General features: G+C 42.6%; 1 protein-coding gene and 1 pseudogene across 1 annotated transcript; both read left to right on the top strand.

Moving 5' to 3' along the window:
• Positions 1-204: 204 nt before the first annotated feature.
• LOC109903168 (transmembrane protein 39B-like) lies at positions 205-13,718 on the top strand (annotated as a pseudogene).
• Positions 13,719-14,326: 608 nt separating this feature from the next.
• On the top strand, positions 14,327-23,188 carry LOC109903984 (coiled-coil domain-containing protein 28B). The gene is made up of 6 exons (XM_020501031.2): positions 14,327-14,548; positions 16,312-16,612; positions 16,743-16,912; positions 17,072-17,226; positions 18,320-18,342; positions 20,992-23,188. The coding sequence occupies exons 2-6, from the start codon at positions 16,374-16,376 to the stop codon at positions 21,044-21,046; spliced, it is 642 nt and encodes a 213-aa protein (XP_020356620.1). The 5' UTR covers positions 14,327-14,548; positions 16,312-16,373; the 3' UTR covers positions 21,047-23,188.
• The last annotated feature ends 90 nt before the right edge of the window (positions 23,189-23,278 follow it).

The raw sequence follows: 23,278 nt of genomic DNA, 5'->3' as shown, positions 1-23,278 counted from the left end.
ATGTAGAAATTAACTCTAACCTATATTCCCGCACACTGACTCGGTATATAGCCTTTGGTTTATTTGGTAAATATTTTCTTAACTCTTTTTGAACTGCACTGTTGGTTAAGGGCTTGTAAGTAAGCATTTCACGGTAAGGTCAACGCTTGTTGTATTATGGTAAAATTGTTAACTCGTGAAACTCCAAATTAAATTGATTAGGACGTAATATGTAAATACAGTATTACCACAGAACGACGAGATATAATTCACTGGATTTATAAATATGAAGCATCCGCTTGGCGTTTCCACTAAAACTACCAAATTTGGTAGTGGAGAGGAAGCTCAGCCGCCGGCCAGTGGGAGAAGATGGGGGAAAATTTTGATTTTGGCCTACATTCTGAACATATTCTCATCGATGAAACATTTACTCTCAATACAGTTTTCTATTCCTAAAGATGTAATCTGTTATGAACAGAGTGGACTACATTTAGTAGATTTTACACTTTGCCAGAGTTATTCCTTTTAAACAAAAATATCAGTTGTTTAAAAGGAGCACAAAGGCGAATTGAGTTATTGCACAAGTGTACGTCACATAGTATCCGTTTCCTACCGGAAATATGCAAATGTCTGCTAGAACGAGCCAATAGGACCTCGCTAGCTCGTGCTTGGCTCTGCCCATCTATTTGCTTGTTCTACCCACCATGACGCATCTGTTCCCATTGGAAACGGCAGGCTGTGGTCTATTTTGGTTTAGTTGTACACATATTTGATATTGCATGATGTCTCTTCAAAGAAACACTTCTCTCCCACATGTCATGATGTCCTTATCACGTCCCCATGCTATCACACATATTTAGTACCTCATCAACTTCGTTTATTATAATGGGGAACGTGCATTTTTCTCAACAAATGCTCAGAAAGTTTGTGTTGTGTAACCTGCTACTTCACATACTGCAACCGCATTTGAGATAAAATCCCTGTCCAAACCTCGGTAAGCTTACATTTAGTATGATTTGGGTAACGTTAGCTAGCTAATAGCTAGCCATTATGCTGTCTGTTTATATGGTAGGCCGCAGTCTTTGGTATTTTGTCGAGCATGCATTTTTACTGTCTTGCCGGAAAGACTGGTTTGGACGCGTTTTTATCTCGTGCACGTTACGATAAGATGCATGGTACTTGTGTAATATATGTATGACCTGTCGCATCATTGATGAAACTCGGTTTTGTATGTCGGTTCCCGGAAAATATGTTGGTCTCGCCTCATGAGTAAATGTGGTTCCTTCTTTGCCTGACAGGTGTGGCATATCAAGAAACTGATTAAACAGCATGATCATTACACAGGTGGACCTTGTGCTGAGGCATCGGTTAGCAGATATTTCTAGACTTGCAGTATGTTTGTTGAAATTGTACTCAGGCCAGTTATTATCAGGTGGATAAATAGCAAATCACTCTTTCATGATCTGTCAATGTTTCGCTTAATATGCCTTATAAACATGATCTTTGATTTGAGTATTGTAAATGAAAAATAACCTTTATGGTTGAAATGTAAAGTGCCCAATCTTAAATTGACTACTGTCCATGACATCACCTGGCTGCAGTATATCATAGCATTGCTAGATGACCATATTTCTTTTGAGTGGTGATGCCTATAGAAATAAGAAAATTAACCAACTTTTCTAATCACCAGGGTGATTTCCTACAGCTTGATCAGTTTAAAGAAAGAGTAGTGCTCAGACACACAAATATACAAGACGAAGAGAAACGTGGGGGTGTCTGCGATGGCAGGTGGACAGAGAGGGGTCAACCGCACTGCTTTACTGCAGGTCTCCAATAAGAGCCAGGCTCGGTTAGCAATGACAACCACTCTACCAGCTCCCCAGTCACAGGTGTTTGCTCTCGGACAAGGTGAGAGGATATTGGGATCGTATGGGTTGACTGTGTACTACATAGAACACTGTGACATGTTGTAAGAGTGTTTCTTTATTCCTTGATTATAGACAGCTGTTTTTTTTGCATAGGGTGTAGGCCCATACCACAGTCCTGCTGTTGTGGAGGGTGAGAATAGTAATAAGCTATAGTCTTTAGATATCAACCTGTAGTAACACAAAGTAATCTTTTGTTTTGAAAGCCCTGTGTGTTGTACCGTTAGGATTGGCTCGGGTACGAGCCTATCCAGTCCCTCGTTGGCAGCCCAGACCGTGGTTCCTGTGAAGCACTGTAAGATCCCAGAGTTATCCATGGACACAAAACGTTCTGTTCAAGCTGCACTTGTTCTTCTGCCACCCCAGTGCCCTCTTTGTCCAGTATGTCAACATCTACAAGACTGTGTGGTGGTACCCCCACTCACACCCTCCCTCACACACCTCGCTGGTGAGTCCACCCCCTCTCGCTGACTGATGATGTTCTGTGATTTTGGTGCTGTTTGTTGTCTGTCTAATTTGGCTTTTAGGATTCATGGCTGACTTTGGGAGATGATTGGTTTGTTTGATTGTTGAGGCCAGGTCATCTGATGCAGCACTTCATCAGTCTCCTTCTAAGTCTAACCCTTACCCAACCTGGAGGTGTGTTGGGTCATTGTCCTGTTGAAAAACAAATGATAGTCCCACTAAGCGCATACCAGATGGGATGGCCTATTGCTGTGGTTTCCATGCTGGTTAAGTAGGTGTGTCCAAACGTTTGACTGGTTGTGTGTGTGTGTAAACTCAGCAAAAAAATAAACGTCCTCTCGCTGTCAATTGCTTTTATTTTCAGCAAACTTAACATGTAAATATTTGTATGAACATAACAAGGTTCAACAACAGATGTAAACTGAACAAGTTCCACAGGCATGTGACTAAGATAAATGGAATAATGTGTCCCTGAACAAAGGGAGGGTCAAAATCAAAGTAACAGTCAGTATCTGGTGTGGCCACCAGCTGTATTAAGTACTGCAGTGCATCTCCTCATGGACTGCACCAGATTTGCCAGTTTTTGCTGTGAGATGTTACCCCACTCTTCCACCAAGGCACCTGCAAGTTCCTGGACATTTCTGGGTGGAATGGCCCTTGCCTTCACCCTCCGATCCAATAGGTCCCAGACGTGCTCAATGGGATTGAGATCCGGGCTCTTCGCTTGCCATGGCAGAACACTGACATTCCTGTCTTGCAGGAAATCATGCACAGAACGAGCAGTATGGCTGGAGGGTCATGTCAGGATGAGCCTGCAGGAAGGGTACCACATGAGGGAGGAGGATGTCTTCCCTGTAACGCTCACCATTGAGATTGCCTGCAATAACAACAAGCTCAGTCCGATGATGCTGTGACACACCGCCCCAGACCACGGACCCTCCACATCCAAATCGATCCCGCTCCAGAGTACAGACCTCGGTGTAACTCTCATTCCTTCAACGATAAACGCGAATCCGACCATCATCCCTGGTGAGACAAAAACCACGACTCATCAGTGAAGAGCACTTTTTGCCAGTCCTGTGTCTAGCGACCGTGGGTTTGTGCCCATAGGCAACGTTGTTGCCGGGGATGTCTTGTGAGGATCTGCCTTACAACAGGCCTACAAGCCCTCAGTCCAGCCTCTCTCAGCCTATTGTGGACAGTCTGAGCACTAATGGAGGGATTGTGTGTTCCTGGTGTAACTCGGGCCGTTGTTGCCATCCTGTACTTGTCCTGCAGGTAAGATGGACCGATCCTGTGCAGGTGTTGTTACACGTGGTCTGCCACTGCGAGGATGATCAGCTGTCCGTCCTGTCTCCCTGTAGTGCTGTCTTAGGCGTCTCACAGTACGGACATTGCAATTTATTTCCCTGGCCACATCTGCAGTCCTCATGCCTCCTTATAGCATGTCTAAGGCACGTTCACGCAGATGAGCAGGGACCCTGGGCATCTTTCTTTTGGTGTTTTTCAGAGTCAGAAACGCCTCTTTAGTGTCCTATGTTTTCATAACTGTGACCTGAATTGTCTACCGTCTGTAAGCTGTTAGTGTCTTAACGCATGGGAAACCCTTTACAATGAAGATCTGTGACGTTATTTGGATTTTTACGAATTATCTTTGAAAGACAGGGTCTTGAAAAAGGGACGTTTCTTTTTTTGCTGAGTTAAAATATATATATGTGTATATATATATATATATATATATATATATATATATATATATATATATATATATATATATATATATATATATATATATATACACACACAGTACCAGTCAACTTTGCACACACCTACTTACCCATCATGGCTACCGCAGCAATATACACTGCTCAAAAAAATTAAGGGAACACTTAAACAACACAATGTAACTCCAAGTCAATCACACTTCTGTGAAATCAAACTGTCCACTTAGGAAGCAACACTGATTGACAATACATTTCACATGCTGTTGTGTAAATGGAATAGACAACAGGTGGAAATTATAGGCAATTAGCAAGACACCCCCAATAAAGGAGTTGTTCTGCAGGTGGTGACCTCTCAGTTCCTATGCTTCCTGGCTGATGTTTTGGTCACTTTTGAATGCTGGCGATGCTTTCACTCTAGTGGTAGCATCAGACAGAGTCTACAACCCACACAAGTGGCTCAGGTAGTGCAGCTCATCCAGGATGACACATCAATGCGAGCTGTGGCAAGAAGGTTTGCTGTGTCTGTCAGCGTAGTGTCCAGAGCATGGAGGCGCTACCAGGAGAAAGGCCAGTACATCAGGAGACGTGGAGGAGGCCGTAGGAGGGCAACAACCCAGCAGCAGGACCGCTACCTCCGCCTTTGTGCAAGGAGGAGCAGGAGGAGCACTGCCAGAGCCCTGCAAAATGAAAAATGGTCAGAAACCGACTCCATGAGGGTGGTATGATGGCCCGACGTCCACAGGTGGGGGTTGTGCTTACAGCCCAACACCATGCAGGACGTTTGGCATTTGCCAGAGAACACCAAGATTGGCAAATTCGCCACTGGCACCCTGTGCTCTTCACAGATGAAAGCAGGTTCACACTGAGCACATGTGACAGACGTGACAGAGTCTGGAGACGCCGTGGAGAACGTTCTGCTGCCTGCAACATCCTCCAGCATGACCAGTTTGGCGGTGGGTCAGTCATGGTGTGGGGTGGCATTTCTTTGGGGGGGCCGCACAGCCCTCCATGTGCTCGCCAGAGGTAGCCTGACTGCCATTAGGTACCGAGATGAGATCCTCAGACCATATGCTGGTGCGGTTGGCCCTGGGTTCCTCCTAATGCAAGACAGTGTGGCTGGAGTGTGTCAGCAGTTCCTGCAAGAGGAAGGCATTGATGCTATGGACTGGCCCGCCCGTTCCCCAGACCTGAATCCAATTGAGCACATCTGGGACATCATGTCTCGCTCCATCCACCAACGCCACGTTGCACCACAGACTGTTCAGGAGTTGGCGGATGCTTTAGTCCAGGTCTGGGAGGAGATCCCTCAGGAGACCATCTGCCACCTCATCAGGAGCATGCCCAGGAGTTGTAGGGAGGTCATACAGGCACGTGGAGGCCACACACACTACTGAGCCTCATTTTGACTTGTTTTAAGGACATTACATCAAGGTTGGATCAGCCTGTTGTGTGTTTTTCCACTTTAATGTTGAGTGTGACTCCAAATCCAGACCTCCATGGGTTGATAAATTTGATTTCCATTGAGAATTTGTGTGATTTTGTTGTCAGCACATTCAACTATGTAAAGAAAAAGTATTTAATAAGAATATTTCATTCATTCAGATCTAGGATGTGTTATTTTAGTGTTCCCTTTATTTTTTTGAGCAGTGTATAATATTGCATTTAGAAAGTATTCAGACCCTTTGACATTTTTGCTACGTTACAGCCGTATTCTGAAATGTATTAAATCTTTTTTCCCTCATCAATCTACACACAATATTAAAGCAAAAACGTGTTATTTTTTTATTTTTAGAAATGTTTGCTGATTTATAAAAAACTATCACATAAGCATTCAGATTCTTTACTCAGTACTTTGTTGAAGCACCTTTGGCAATGATTACATCCTCATGTCTTCTTGGGTTTGACCCATCAAGCTTGGCACACATCTATTTGGTGAGTTTTTCCCCATTCTTCTCTGCAGATTCTCTCGAGCTGTCAGGTTGGATGGGGAGCGTCGCTGCTCAGCTATTTTCAGGTCCCCCCAGAGATGTTCGATCGGGTTTCAAGTCCGGCCTCTTGCTGGGCCACTCAAGGACATTCAGAGAATTATCCCAAAGCCCCTCCTGCGTTGTCTTGGTTGTGTGCTTACGGTCGTTGTCCTGTTCTAAGGTGACATTTCAGCCCCCCAGTCTGAGATCCTGAGTGCGCTGGAGCAGGTTTTCATCAATCGCTCTGTACTTTGCAGCGTTCATTCTTCCCTCGATCCCGAATACTCTCCCAGTCATTGCTACTGAAAAACATCCCCACAGCATTATGCTGCCACCACCATGCTTCTCCTTAGGGATGGTGGCAGGTTTCCTCCAAATGTGACGCTTGGCATTCAGGCCAAAGAGTTCAATCTTGCTTTCATCAGACCAGAGATTCTTGTTTCTCATGGTCAGAGTCCTTTAGGTGCCTTTTGGCAGACTCCAAGCTGGCTGTTGTGTGCTTTTCAATGAGGAGTGGCATCCGCCTGGCCGCTCTACCATGAAATCCTCATTGGTGGAGCGCTGCAGAGATGGGAGAACCTTCCAGAAAGACAACCATCTCCAAAGGGGAACTCTGGAGCTCTGTTGAGCTTGAGCTCTGCTCTTTACTTTCATTTTGGGGCACCACGAGAGTGGTTGTTTAAAGAGTTACCATCTCCCGAATTAAACTCTAAAGGTCTTTACCTATCTCATCCACAAAACAGTCAATGTATTTATCATAACCTTGTATCATATCATCATTCTGAACAGTCGTAACCTCCTGCATCTGCAAATACCCCAGCCGTACTTATGATTCAGTACTACACAAATTGGTTTAATTATTTATTTACTAGCTAGCTAAATGATAACACAGGATAAACATACACACCTAATACTAGGGTTGCACCGATATGACATTTTTGGCTGATACTGATATCCAATATTTAACTTGCCAAAAAACCCGATCCCGATATAAAACATTTTAGTGGCCTTTTGAGCATTCTAGTATAGTTGAAATACACACACACACACACACACACACACACACACTGACCAAAATGTTGTTTTGTTGGTATTTACATATGTCCCCATTACCAGTAAGACATAATGAAAAGCTATTTCTTTCACTTGCCTGCTGTGGTCTTTTGTTGTTCAGTCGTTTCATTCTTAACCAGGATATCAAATAAATTTTTGTCACATGCGCCGAATACAACAGGTGTAGACCTTAGTGAAAGGCTTACTTACAAGCAATAAGAAATAAAAGTAACATGATTAAAGAGCAGCACTAAAATAACAATAGCAAGGTTATATACGGGGGGTACCCGTAATGTGCGAGGACATCGGTTAGTCGAGGTAATATGTACATGTAGGTAGTTATTAAAGTGACTATGCATAGATAATAACAGAGTAGCGGCATCGTGGGGCGGGGGGGGCAATGCAAATAGTCTGGGTAGCCATTTGAATAGATGTTCAGGAGTCTTATGGCTGGCGGGTATAAGTTGTGGCCTGTTTTAAGGTCTTACCCACATCGACTGCAGAGAACGTGGTCACAGTCCGGAACAGCTGACACACCCAAGCATGTTTCAGTGTTACTTTCCTCGAAGCGAGCATAGAAGTAAGTTACCTCGTCTGGTAGACTTGTCACTGGGCAGCTCTTGGCTGTGCTTCCCTTTGTAGTCTGTAATGGTTTGCAAGCCCAGCCACATCTGACAAGCGTCGGAGCCGGTGTAGTACGGTTCTATCTTAGTCCTGTATTGACGCTTTGCCTGTTTGATGGTTCGTCAGCGGGCATAGCGGGATTTCTTATAAGCTTCCGGGTTAGACTCCCGCTCCTTGAAAACGGCAGCTCTACCCTTTAGCTCAGTGTGGATGTTGCCTGTAATCCATGGCTTCTCGTTATAGTATGTACGTACGGTCACTGTGGTGGGGACGTCACTGATGAAGCCAGTGACTGATGTGGTGTACTCCTCAATGCCATCGGAAGAATCCCAGAACGTATTCCAGTCTGCAAGCAAAACAGTCCTGTAGCTTAGCCTCTGCTTCATCTTACCACTTTTTGTACTGACTGAGTCACTGGTGCTTCCTGCTTTAATTTTTGCTTGTAAGCAGGAATCAGGATGTCGTGTCTTTACTATCATTAAACTGAAGACATAGTTTTCATCAGACTTTCTGTAATTAGTATTACGTGATCAACTGATTAATCATGTAAATGTAATTAACTAGGAAGTCGGGGCGCCAAGGAAAAATATTCAGATTACAAAGTTATAATTTCCTAAAATAACTTTTCAGATATTTTATCTGATCAACTAGTCTTCGAATTAATGAATTATTTACTTTACCTCACGTTAGTCTCATTCCAAACGTCGTAAATTGTTGGTTCAAATGTCAGCCGTGAAGCTAATAGCAGTGACACCCATAGAAAGTAGCTTACAGATGTTCATTTCAACAATACGGTGTACCTCTGGTAGGGCAACATCTGAAAAATAGCGCCTACTTGGTAGTGTGTACCGGGGCTCGAGGTGCTTGACCAGTCGGCAAAAGCCAACATCATCCACGACAGAACGGTTGATGAATTCCGTTATCTTGTCGTTTTTTATGGATTTCACCTTTGAGTTGTCTCGTTGACATTTTCTTACTCTTTCAAATGACTGCTCGACTTGAACCTGTTTAGGTGTTCAAGTGCGCTTAGTTTTTTTCTGCTTTTGTTCTAAGTAGTTGCTGAACGTCTGGGGATGATGCTCTTTCAAATGAGTAATTAGGTTTCTGGTATTGACCGATTTCACTTTCTCCCCTCCTTGGGAAATAATAGTAGCACAAACATTGCATATGGCCTTTTTGGTATCTTCCTTTTGTAACTTCAAAATAGATCCACACAGCAGACATTGTGGGCTAGGTTAGGAATGGTGTGTAGCACTATTTTTTTGTGGTGTCATTACGTCATCTACGTTATATAGGTATGAACGTCAGCTTTGACATCGGCTTTAAACTAGTCATCGGGCCGATGTTGGCATTTTTAGCTAAGATCGGCCGATTCCAATATGCTTACCAATATATTGTGCATCCCTACTTAATACCTAGCGGACTGGCACAATACGGCGGCTTGTTACAAAAAGACATGTAGGGCGAGAGAGGGACAGAGACATAATACTTTGGTACATTTAGAAACTACTCTCACAATAATCATATACTTTGCACACCCGCCGCCCGTTTTGGAGTAAGAAATCATGAATGTATTTACGTGTGAATGCCTTGGTTTGCCGTGTATCTCTGTCGGAACCAAGCCTTCTTGGAAAGGGGTTTGGTTGGGTCTTTCCGCTGCACGCTTGTAATGCTCTGATTGTCCAAAAAGGTCCCCACCCGTGTTCTACTGTTGTTGTCTGGTATCCGTTGACTTGTCGTGTAGTCCTGGACAGAACTAGAGTTTATTCTTTCCGTTCGCTCCTGAATCTGATTCTTTGAAGATAGGCTAGCCAGCCGTGTCAGTGGTTCCCAGTGGGGTGATGAATATAATGGTTTGAAGAGGGTAGTAGAATGCTCCCACTTAAATGAGCTTTACTTAGGACAGCTAATCAGCCGTACCAGATCATCTCAAAGATGATCAATGGAAACAGGATGCCCCTGAGCTCAATTTGGAGTCTCATAGCAAAGGGTCTGAATACTTATGTAAATAAAGTATTTCTGTATTTTTTATTTTTTTTATCTTAGCAAAAAAATGCAATAACTGTTTTTGCTTTGCCACTATGGGGTTATTGTGTGTAGATTGAGGAATTTTTTAAATTTAATAAACATGTTTAATACGGCAACATGTGGGAAAAGTCAAGGGGTCTGAATACTTTCCGAAGGCACTATAGTCAGTAATATGTTTGGAACATCAAATCTCAATAAAATCCCAATATTGAATCGCAATACATTTAGTATCATGAGAATCGCAATGCATACCTAAGTATCGTGGTAATATTATATTGTGAGGTCCCTGGCAATTCCCAGCTCTAGTATCTTCAGGTAAGTGCAATTATTTCCACAGGGATAATAAAAATGAGAACATTGTCAGATAATCGTATGGCTCCACAGATAAACTACATCTGATGAAAAGTGACAATTACAACTAGCCTTCTAGAATGTAAACAAAACCCACAAGCCCAAATAGTGGACATGAGTCGCTGCATGATCTCTTAGATAGTATCCCATAACAAAAAAAGCAAGAGAACTGGAGCAATGTATTGTACCAAACACTGAAACATGACTTAAACCAAGAAATGTCTCTATTATAAATGTAGGCAAAATCCCAAATATGCTCCCACAACCATTGTGTGATGGTTTGTTTTTATTTGACCACATTAGGTGGACATAATGTCACTACAGATTTTATAAATGATTGACAATGTCCCGTTTATGGAGGACCGGATGTGCATATTGGCAGTGTCCATTCTTTGTACTTTGACATCTGACAAATTTGATGAACTACATCCTGAAAGTGATTCCTTTCCAAATGTTGTCACTATACTGTTATATGTTTTTTTGGCACCATTCTGTTTGTTTTTTCTCAAACCCACTTGGGTCTTTTTCTGTCCCTAATACCTTATTGTCATATAACAAATGTCATTCCTGTCTGCCCCCCTTTTCTCTCTCAATGCCTCTCAAGGTGTCCAGAAAATCACATTGTAGGATTTTTAATGAATTTATTTGCAAATTATGGTGGAGTCTTTATGGGTGACAAATTTGTATTGTTAAACAAAATGTCTTTCTCTGAGCAATTTTATTAGTTGTTAAATTATATATATTTTTAAAAGTTCTGCATACATTGTAACTCAATATTTGTTTGATTTATTTTATATATTTATATTTATTTTTTTGTTTATTTATTTGATTTAGTCATTTCTGCTCATTTTTTTTATCGAGGGTGCCATTCATTTTAGAGGTGACTGTACATGACTTATTCACTGCCCAACAACACTCACTAGTATCAACCTTCACTAGGGATCAGAGCCCTTGTCAAGTTCAACGACTCTGAACACCTCCAGTGTCTCAGAGTAACGTGATGCTCTCCATACAGCTCAAGTCGGTCATCAGTGTCGATTAGGATTCAAATGACATGAATAACCTGAAAGATAGCCATGTCAGTTTGGAATACATTGTAACCTGAAAGTTCTGCAATCGCCTGTTTCCACAGGTTCGGGATGTACATTCCCCTTTTCCGGTTAAACTGCTACTTCTGCCAGGTGGGGCCACTCTCGCCCATCACTAGCATTGGGTCGAAGGAGCTGGGCAGCGTGGGGCGCCGCCGTGACTACATGACGGCTCTGAAGGAGACGTGGAAGCAGCACACCAGCCAGCTGTACGGGGTCCAGGCCATGCCCACACGCGCCTGCTGCCTCTCCCCAGACCTCATCCGCAAAGATGTGGAGTACCTGAAGATGGCCTTCAACTGGAGGATGAAGGAGGTGCTGGTCAGCTCCATGCTCAGTGCCTACTACGTGGCCTTCGTGCCTGTATGGTTTGTTAAGGTGAGTAACTAATAAGTGACTTCCCAGCCTTATGTTATGTGTTGTGACGTACTAATTACTGAGATTTGAGAAAGGAGGGTCTACCGTCAGATCTCCCTTTTTTTGTTTTTTGCACCGTAGTGCAGCATTGTTATATATCGCCAATTAGGTTTGTCAACATAATCAAGAATAGATACATTGCTTGATGCCTGCAGTTGCAATGTCTCTGAGAGCGCTGTGTTTTTCTGGCTGCTTATTCTGGTTGTGTGCTGGTCCTCTGCAGAGCACACAATGCATGGACAAGCGTTGGTCCTGTGAGCTCTTCATCCTGGTGTTTGTCAGTACCTCAGTCATCTTCATGAGGCACCTGCTGCCCCCACGCTACTGTGACCTGCTCCATAAGGCTGCAGCACACCTGGGCAGCTGGCACAATGTGGACCCTTCTCTCTGTTCCAACGTCCTGCAGCACATGTAAGTACTACTAGTGAGGAGGCATCACGGCCTGAGAAGCACTGATGATATCGCTGAGGTTTTGGGAGGGACTAGAATTCTGTAATTACTTTAGTAATAACATTGTTTTTAATATTGTTGTTACTCATAAGCGTCCGCTTAGGGCCCCGCGGCCCCCAGGGGCCTCCCAACCAAAAAACAAAACAAATTAGGAAATCATTTGGTTTGAACGTACTGTTAGTATAGTAGAAAAAAACATGTGTAATTTCAACATTTGGTAGTGCATCAGCAGTTTTCATCTTTTTAGGTCAGTCACTCAATTAGCCCATTTCATCTAACATGTTATATGTTTGTAGGTAAGTTAGTCTAGCCAGCAATCTAACCCTTGTAGTTATCATGGCAGAATCAGGGGCCCTGATGTCGCGGGGGCCCCCATTGATTTTGTTATTCACTCGGATATCATACGAAAATGGCAAAATGTGTAGAATAGCAGGAAATTAACCTTAAAAACTGCTAAATGTTTTCTCCATCCCTTGGCAAAATGATTTGAACTTCAGGAAATTAGCTTTACAACTGTAACATTTTCTCTACGCTGCCAAGAGGGCCACTAAAATGTTTTGCCCACGAGGGGCAGGGGCCCCCCAACCACTCTCGCTTAGGGCCCCCAAAAAGCTAGAAACAGCCCTGTTACTTGTTGTTTATTCAGGGGCATCATGCAGCTGCATACAGTTGGGGGCAAATACAGGAATTCATTTGAATGAGACGATGAAGTCTGGAAAGAACATTTGTTCATCCTCACTATGTTAATCGATCCAATCGTAGTCACAGGGAGAGTGGACCAGCGAATCAGGTCTTTCATTTTGCCAATGGGGGGAAGTGTAGTTTTCTTTAAACAGATTCTTAAGGGCTGAGGTAAAATGTATTCACAGATATTTGCATCCATTTGGCTTCCAAGAGAAAGGACAGACTAAACTCTGCTCATCTGATAGCTGGCTATTTAACAGACGAGCGTTCGATTTACTAAGATTTGCTTTGTATCTATTTGAACCCTCTTCTCTCTTTTCCTCCTACAGATGGACGGAAGAGTACATGTGGCCCCAGGGTGTCCTGGTCAAACACAATAAAAAATGTATACAAGACCATAGGGCACTACAATGTGGCTGTCCCCTCAGACGTCTCCCACTATCACTTTTATGTGAGTAACACCAACTGCAAGACGGTTCTTGTTTGCGCCTCAGGCAGCCAAAGCTAAAGGGCTTGTTGTACTTCCAGACATTGTTTGTTCAATAACAACATGCCTTTTTTTTGTCTATTTTTATCCTTTAGTTTTTCTTCAACAAGCCCTTACGAATATTGAACATCCTCATCATCTTGGAAGGTGCGATGATATTCTACCAGCTCTACTCGTTGATATGCTCAGAAAGGTGGCATCAGACGATATCCTTGGCTTTAATTCTCTTCAGCAACTACTACGCCTTCTTCAAGCTTCTCAGAGACAGAATCATCTTAGGCAAGGCACACTCATACTCCAATAGCTCACCCGACCAGAAATTAAGTTAAAGACGTAAGTTATTGCTGGTAATTTGTCTTGGACCAAGAAAACACGCATGAGAGCTTTGTATTTTTCCTACAACTGTATTTTGTATCACTGTTTTTGTTCTGAGCTGCCATAATAAAAAATAAACATATTTTTGTATTCCTTTTAAAGGTTCTGCCCATGATTCTTTGTGGTTGAACTGTTGTGTTGACCCATGTTGTCCACTAGAGGGCTCCTTACCACACCTACAACTCTATTAATTTATTTTCACCAACAATGTCAATATAATAATACAATATCCTTTTTCAATATAGATATTAGATGTAGAGTATTTCAATATAATCAAAGAATGATTATTAACATTTAGAATGTGTCAATATCACAGCTATATTGTTTCTCATTATTTAAAAATGTGCCTATTCGCAGAAGACGTGGCTCTAAAGCTGCTAATAACTTGTGAAAAATAAAACATTTTACTAGGGGCCTAAACCCACTCCAGGCTGGTGGCATTGTTCTCAAGTATTGGTATTTTTCCAATGCTATCTTTCAAAAGAATCTTCTATACAACCCTTTTTTTCTTGGCAAGCAGGTCCACCTGACAGAGCCGCATTGAATGCACTTTAGCATCTTTCAACAACATGCTCATGGGACCTAAATTATCTGGCTTGCACTCTCCATCCATGAGCATGACCACTCAGACTTGTTGTGATGGGACAATTATAGTGCATGTTCCCGCTCATTGGATCATATCCCTGTGGAAGAAATGTTGTGTCTGGCCCTTTAAGTGCAGGATAAAGACGTATAGCTCGGTGGTGAGTGAGCTCCATTGCCGCGTCTGGGATTTTATTTAGCGTTTTCTATGTGGCTGTTGTCCACTACTCGTATTATTTTTTTCAATTAATCAAACGTTATGAAGAAGATGTGTATGAGATGATAAACATTCTTCAGGGGAAAGGGACGCGGTGTTCGTTTGACAGATTTTTCGTGCGTAATACACTCGGTAAGTGATCTATTGTCTTCTAATAGACGCATTTGTTCATGTCATTTACATGGTTTACTGCAAATACGCCATTGCTATGTTTTATATAATGCGCAATTTTTTTCTTGTAGTTTACATTATTGCGAGTGGATTTATTTATTGCACAGCTTAGTGGTGGATCAAGTTGACTGTGTGGTTAGTGGCCATCTTTGGACCACAGTAGTCCATTGATTTAAGTTCAGATGAGGATGGCTATAGCCTATTCTGTATCCCTTTTCATTTTTCAGTGTATGAAATAATAATGAATTAACCATTATAATACAACAACCGGATATGAGATGTTCTATATGGGCCAGGCTATAAAAAGAAGAACCGTGCGCATCAACGTCCTAAAATAAACACGTCTCTGGTCCAATCCACTGTCATTATCTCTTGCCCGTGCAGCCATCGGTTAAAAACCTTTTTCATTAAATTAAATATATTTAAATATATGTAAAGCAATGTGTTTGAGGGATGCACACATATATATTCATCTGATTTCTTGAAATTAAAAATCGTATTGGTAACAGTGAAATGTAGGTCTACAAGATCTCACTAATCACTCCCAAGTAATATAAAGTTGTGAACATAACTTCTATCATTTTTGCCAATATGATTGATTGTGCACGTGTTTTCAGCTACATCAGTTGAAAGACTTGTTTGCAATGTGTTGTCACAAGGACATGATGCATTCTAAAAATACCTCAGGGGAACTGTTTCACACAGGCTTATTACACAGGGACAGATGTTCTAAAATGAATCCTCATCATTTGATGTTTTTCCCCATAAGCCTGTGTGACTTTGTTCACCTTGAACATTCACAAAGCTAGTCAAAATGATGAATATTTGAGAATATTAGGTTGGGTACATTCACCCCGGCAGCCATCCAGCCATGAATCCTCCTGCAGTGAACCCCTTTGTTGTTTGCCAGAGGATATTGTGTCGGTGATAAGAGGCTGCATCAATTTAGCAGCCTGGTAGTATTCAAGATACAGCAAGTACCATTTGAAATGAGAGAATTTCATCAATTTGACTTTATTATATGTTTTTGTACCCCTTTTTCTCCTCAATTTCATGCTGTGCAATTGGCAGTTAGTCTTGTTTCATGGCTGCAACACCCGTACGGACTCGGTAGAGGCAAAGGTCGAGAGCCATGCGTCCTCCGAAACACAACCCAACCAAGCCGCACTGCTTCTTGACACAATGCCCACTTAACCTGAAGCCAGCTGCACCAATGTACTGGAAGAAACACATACACCTTGCAACCGTGTCAGCGTGCACTGTGCCCGGCCCACCACAGGAGTCGCTATTGCGCGATGGGACATGGACAGCCCTGCCGGCAAAACCCTCCCCTAACCCGGACAATGCTGGGCAAATTGTGCACCGCCCCATGGGTCTCTCCGGCTGCGACAGAGCCTGGACTCGAACCCAGAATCTCTAGTGGCACAGCTAGCACTGCGATGCTGTGCCTTAGACCACTGCGCCACTCAGGAGGCCATCAATTTGACATTTAGCAGGTCTACCAAGTAAAATATCTGTTGTTGGGTGGTGGTTCACTCTTTCCCTTTGGCGGCTTAGTCATGATTTTACATGTTCCTAGCTTACAACCAATGGAGAAACTGTTATGCATTATACTTAACATGCATTTTCTTAGCTAAGACCCTGTGTATCCTCCAAGCGCTCTCCAGTCCTGTCAGGGAGTGGAAGCGCTAGCGCCTGACTTCCTACCGTTATTGTTGTTACAGGACGTCCTGAAGCTCAGGCAGGGTCCACTCATCTTACCCAGAGGACTTCACACTAACAAGCCATGGAGGACAAGCGTAAGAAGCGGAGCCCCAAGGTGTCTCTACCCCAGCCCCCTCCTCCCCCGGTCAACCCCCGTAAGCTCTCAGTCCTACCCTCCAGTAAGAGTGCCACCTTCTCCCTTGGCCTCCCCCAACCCCCCTCCCCCAAAAACAGAGGCAAGTTCAAGAGGTCCATTGGGGCAGTAGGACAGTCCAAAGATGTGCTCAGTGTGGTCGTAGCAGCTCCACCAAAGACCACAAGGTTTGTAACAGTCACAATGTCTACTTTAATGAGTCAAATGAGTTGGATTGACAAAATGTATATTGGAGGTTGGATTAATGTAAAGGTTCTGTTTACTGTTATTTCTTGTTGTCTGGTCTGTCTTCACCAGGCCTCACAAGGAGAAGGCCAGGGCTCCCCTGCCAGCAGGGCCCAGTAAGATGGCCCAGTCCTCCCCGCTGCAGCACTCCTTCCTCACGGATGTGTCTGATGTGAGGGAGATGGAGGGAGGCCTCCTCAACCTGCTCAATGACTTCCACTCCGGAAAACTGCAGGCTTTTGGTAAGATGATGGACCACCCAGAGAATACTGAGACACAGTTACGCAGTGGAAATGCAGCCATTTGTTTGACATTGTGCCATAGTACCATGGTCACGTAGGAAGTTATGTCCCTTCGACAGATATGTAAAGGTGTGAATGACGCTTGCTGTGTCCTCTCAGGGAAGGTTTGCTCCTTTGAGCAGCTGGAGCATGTGCGTGAAATGCAGGAGAAGCTTGCACGGCTACACTTCAGTCTGGACAGCCATGTGGAGGAGCTGTCAGAGGACAAGAGGAAGTGTGCCTCTGACCACAACCTGGAGCACCTGCTCTGCAATGTAAGCACCTAACTTAACACTCTCTACAGTACTCAATGAATGATTTACTCACACTGTAGTACACAGCTCACCACATTTATGTCCTTACCCAGAACATAATCCATTGGGCTAAAACAGGTTGAATCAACATTGTTTAGACATAATTTCAACAACAAAAAATGTGATGTGATGACGTTGAATCAACATGGAAACTGATTGGATTTGGGGGGAAAAGTAATTAACGCATGGGAATTTAGTCTATTTTTCAACAAACGTTTAACCTAAATCCAATGACGTGACATGTTTTGTTGATTTCACAATGAATTCACGTTAGTTGAAAACTCAATCAAATGTACATCAAAACTAGACGTTGACCTGAAGTCTGTGCCCAGTGGGTAGGGTCATATTGAGCCACACTGTAGTCAAGTGCAATGGTTATTTACATGCTGTTTTTAAATATGCAGAATATGGTTATTCCCATACATTGTTTACATCCTAAGCAGATGCTCTTGAGTCATATTTTCCCTCCAGCACACTGCTGTCTTTTGGACAACATCTAGTCCAAAGATGTGCTAATTAATAATGCATGCTTTTCACATACTATCCAGGTACACAGTAGTTGGCTGTGGAGAGGCAGCAAACATTGAGAACGACAGACCAGAGACAATTTGACCTTCGGCCCAAAATGTCAAATGTGTCAATTGTTAGTTTGATTTCTAGCATCCACTGCTGTGGTGTGGTATTTGTGCTGGGGGGGAATTGCTGTGGTATGTGTGAGGGTGGTGTGAAAGCCCTTCAGTTCATTAGAGATATGGGTGCCAAGAATACTCTGTAGCCATAGCAGCAGAGAATAATGTAGCAGCAAAACAGATGGGCTGTGAAATTACTTTTCACTGTGTAGATTAGCTAGAAGAATTTCATTTAATAATTTTGGTTTATTTAGGGCTTACTAACAGTGATACAATGATTGATGTGGTGAAATGATGTTGAGTATTGATCTAACATTCTGTAGGCTATTGTTGTGTAAGACTATGCTTCCGTCTAATGAATTTTGACTCTGATTACCTCAACGTGGGACTACATAATCTGATCATGTTCTTCATTTCCCCTTCAGCTGGAGGAACTCAGCAGCTCAATGTATCCTTTTCTAAAAGTTGTCTCATTTATTTATTTTATTTTATTTTACCTTTATTTAACCAGGTAGGCAAGTTGAGAACAAGTTCTCATTTACAATAGCGACCTGGCCAAGATAAAGCAAAGCAGTTCGACAGATAAAACGACACAGAGTTACACATGGAGTAAAAACAAACATACAGTCAATAATGCAGTATAAACAAGTCTATATACAATGTGAGCAAATGAGGTGAGAAGGGAGGTAAAGGCAAAAAAGGCCATGATGGCAAAGTAAATACAATATAGCAAGTAAAATACTGGAATGGTAGTTTTGCAATGGAAGAATGTGCAAAGTAGAAATAAAAAATAATGGGGTGCAAAGGAGCAAAATAAATAAATTAATTAAAATTAAATACAGTTGGGAAAGAGGTAGTTGTTTGGGCTACATTATAGGTGGGCTATGTACAGGTGCAGTAATCTGTGAGCTGCTCTGACAGTTGGTGCTTAAAGCTAGTGAGGGAGATAAGTGTTTCCAGTTTCAGAGATTTTTGTAGTTCGTTCCAGTCATTGGCAGCAGAGAACTGGAAGGAGAGGCGGCCAAAGAAAGAATTGGTTTTGGGGGTGACTAGAGAGATATACCTGCTGGAGCGTGTGCTACAGGTGGGAGATGCTATGGTGACCAGCGAGCTGAGATAAGGGGGGACTTTACCTAGCAGGGTCTTGTAGATGACATGGAGCCAGTGGGTTTGGCGACGAGTATGAAGCGAGGGCCAGCCAACGAGAGCGTACAGGTCGCAATGGTGGGTAGTATATGGGGCTTTGGTGATAAAACGGATTGCACTGTGATAGACTGCATCCAATTTGTTGAGTAGGGTATTGGAGGCTATTTTGTAAATGACATCGCCAAAGTCGAGGATTGGTAGGATGGTCAGTTTTACAAGGGTATGTTTGGCAGCATGAGTGAAGGATGCTTTGTTGCGAAATAGGAAGCCAATTCTAGATTTAACTTTGGATTGGAGATGTTTGATATGGGTCTGGAAGGAGAGTTTACAGTCTAACCAGACACCTAAGTATTTGTAGTTGTCCACGTATTCTAAGTCAGAGCCGTCCAGAGTAGTGATGTTGGACAGGCGGGTAGGTGCAGGTAGCGATCGGTTGAAGAGCATGCATTTAGTTTTACTTGTATTTAAGAGCAATTGGAGGCCACGGAAGGAGAGTTGTATGGCATTGAAGCTTGCCTGGAGGGTTGTTAACACAGTGTCCAAAGAAGGGCCGGAAGTATACAGAATGGTGTCGTCTGCGTAGAGGTGGATCAGGGACTCACCAGCAGCAAGAGCGACCTCATTGATGTATACAGAGAAGAGAGTCGGTCCAAGAATTGAACCCTGTGGCACCCCCATAGAGACTGCCAGAGGTCCGGACAGCAGACCCTCCGATTTGACACACTGAACTCTATCAGAGAAGTAGTTGGTGAACCAGGCGAGGCAATCATTTGAGAAACCAAGGCTGTCGAGTCTGCCGATGAGGATATGGTGATTGACAGAGTCGAAAGCCTTGGCCAGATCAATGAATACGGCTGCACAGTAATGTTTCTTATCGATGGCGGTTAAGATATCGTTTAGGACCTTGATCGTGGCTGAGGTGCACCCATGACCAGCTCTGAAACCGGATTGCATAGCAGAGAAGGTATGGTGAGATTCGAAATGGTCGGTAATCTGTTTGTTGACTTGGCTTTCGAAGACCTTAGAAAGGCACGGTAGGATAGATATAGGTCTGTAGCAGTTTGGGTCAAGAGTGTCCCCCCCTTTGAAGAGGGGGATGACCGCAGCTGCTTTCCAATCTTTGGGAATCTCAGACGACACGAAAGAGAGGTTGAACAGGCTAGTAATAGGGGTGGCAACAATTTCGGCAGATAATTTTAGAAAGAAAGGGTCCAGATTGTCTAGCCCGGCTGATTTGTAGGGGTCCAGATTTTGCAGCTCTTTCAGAACATCAGCTGAATGGATTTGGGAGAAGGAGAAATGGGGAAGGCTTGGGCGAGTTGCTGTTGGGGGTGCAGTGCTGTTGTCCGGGGTAGGAGTAGCCAGGTGGAAAGCATGGCCAGCCGTAGAAAAATGCTTATTGAAATTCTCAATTATGGTGGATTTATCAGTGGTGACAGTGTTTCCTATCTTCAGTGCAGTGGGCAGCTGGGAGGAGGTGTTCTTATTCTCCATGGACTTTACAGTGTCCCAGAACTTTTTTGAGTTAGTGTTGCAGGAAGCAAATTTCTGCTTGAAAAAGCTAGCCTTGGCTTTTCTAACTGCCTGTGTATAATGATTTCTAGCTTCCCTGAACAGCTGCATATCACGGGGGCTGTTCGATGCTAATGCAGAACGCCATAGGATGTTTTTGTGTTGGTTAAGGGCAGTCAGGTCTGGGGAGAACCAAGGGCTATATCTGTTCCTGGTTCTAAATTTCTTAAATGGGGCATGTTTATTTAAGATGGTTAGGAAGGCATTTTAAAAAAATATCCAGGCATCCTCTACTGACAGGATGAGATCATAATAATCATAATCTCATAATCTCTGGGATTCAGCTGGCTCACCTGGGAAAACACTGGCTTTGAATCATCTATATTTAGCTTAAATCCTTAACGTGTCTGTGTTGGATCCTTAATGTACCTGTGTCCAGACAAAAACTACACCTGGCTGAAAACCAGGATCTGCCCAAGACGTCTGGACCTTGACAAGGGAGATCAGGATGACAGATTGCTCATCTTCCCACGACAACAAGGAAAGGTTGCCATGATATTGATCCAACTGCCTTAGCACCAAAACTGGGCCATATAAAGCCCCTGGTTAGATCATGATTTGTATATGATTGATTCAATCAGGTGTCAACTGTCAAGCACATCAACTGTGATCTAGCGATAAATACTCCACATTCATAGCACAAGTTCTGCTTATTTTAGTTATTGCACTGTGCTTTAGCCTACATATTTTGTCAAGGAGTATTCCCGAAAGTTCAAGAATAGGCTTTGAACTTATACTTGTATAGAGTGCAGTGGCAGGGTACGCTAATGAATCCTGTTATGTGTGTGTGTGTGTGAACATCTGTAAAGGAGACAAGATATCCACCATCTTTATCCAACTCCCTGTTTCAGAGGCACACATACTTTATAATATAAAGGAGAACATTTGCTGTAATGTCAGGCATTGATGTTGTGCATTTTCTCATTCATTGTCATATGATCATGTCTTTACCGAAATGAAGGACATCATTATATATCTTTGATTGCTAAATATATGTACACAGCCATATAATCAACTGTAGCAAAAATAACATGTTAGGCCATGTTGTCAGTCACTGTGGGTCAGCTCAGCACCTTGGGATGTTCGTCCTGATTTTAATACCTTCTAGCAAAACATTTATTATGATTAGGAGGGACACACTGGATGTGGTGGTTAGAAATACAATGTTTATAAATATTTTATGCTTTATAAAGCAGAAGAGGAGAGTACTTGAACAGTGTGAGATATAAATTGTATATTTTGGTGAAATTTAAATATGTGAGCTAATGTCTAAAATTGATTACTACAGTCTGAAAATGTCATTGTAGTTTCTCAAACTGGACATTTTCTCACAGCTATGTCAAGAAATTGTTCAACCAAGATATAATGAAACTTGCTGGCTCTGCATTGGCACTGGGCCTTAGCTTAGAATATTCAGGCATTTGAGGCTCAGCAGTAGCAGCAGCAACCCTCCAAAGCACAAGCCAGCCCAACCAGCCACTGCAATGCTGTAAAACGGATGGACAAACATTTAGGCCATGGCTATTCACCCTTATCCACGAATGGTAGATGTAAAATGAAATTGTGGGTGTGAACATCTGATGCATGTGTATGAAGAGAACATGTTGTAGAAACATGCAAAAACAAACACACTGCAAGTAACTACATTCAAAGAACATTATGCAGTATGTCTCGGGTTGAGTCCAAAGAGTGTTGTACTAGTCAGGTCATTTTGGGACTTCATTTTTGCAAAGTAGTTTAAACTCTTCATGTTAGAAACCAATAACCATCATTTTCACAAGGCAGCTGCTCTCCATTTGCTGTGATTTTCATACAAGTTGCTAAACTCTAAACCAAACTAGTATGCCTAGATCATATACTCATTTCTAAGATGATTAATGTGTCATTGGTTTTAAAAGTTCTGCATGTAGTGTGTATGGGACCAGAGAGTACCTTTCTTTGGTCCATTAGAAGTGTAAGATATGACTCCTTTGTTTTACTTCACCTTGCCAAGCCTACCTCTTTTTCCAATATGGCCTGGACCTGAGTCCTATAAGAACTGTAGCTTCTGACTACTAGGACCCTGTTACATATCTGTCAATGAGAGCTACCTTCTCAAGGAACTTGACATTTTATACAATCTTGTCTTTTGCTTTGCTATTAAGGCCCTGTGTTTTGCGCAATTTTGTCACATGACCAGGGGTGTATTCATTACAGAAATAGTTTACTGTTTAAGAACCAAACGGAATAAAACGGGGAGGTACCTACCTGTCCAATAGAAACTATCGTTTGCATTTTCCGTTTGGAGTAAATGGTTTTGTTGCAAAACAAATCGATGTAATTACTACACCCCTGGATTTTTAAAAGATTTAACAAAAGGTCCCATTTTCTTTCTATGTCAGATGGTCCAGCACCATCCTTAGAAAATTTGCTTACATTTTTGGTGTGGTGCTCATTTCTGGACAATGCTTCAAATAAAGGTTAAAATCTAGGTCATGTGACATGAAAGCCCAAAACACAGGGCCCTAACTTTGTCATTTAACCCCTGCAAAACTAATTGTATTTATTTACTTGTAAATAAAAGCAAATCAGTGACAGTAGTCTGGTTTTAACTGACTCAGATGCTCAGTCTTGCCATGTAGTGATTGAAATAGATACTTACCTTACAGCGCCATCTTCCTCAAGAT

Source organism: Oncorhynchus kisutch, linkage group LG14, assembly GCF_002021735.2.
Source record: "Oncorhynchus kisutch isolate 150728-3 linkage group LG14, Okis_V2, whole genome shotgun sequence".
Lineage (NCBI taxonomy): Eukaryota > Metazoa > Chordata > Actinopteri > Salmoniformes > Salmonidae > Oncorhynchus > Oncorhynchus kisutch.
This window is presented reverse-complemented; position numbering and strand designations above follow the sequence as displayed.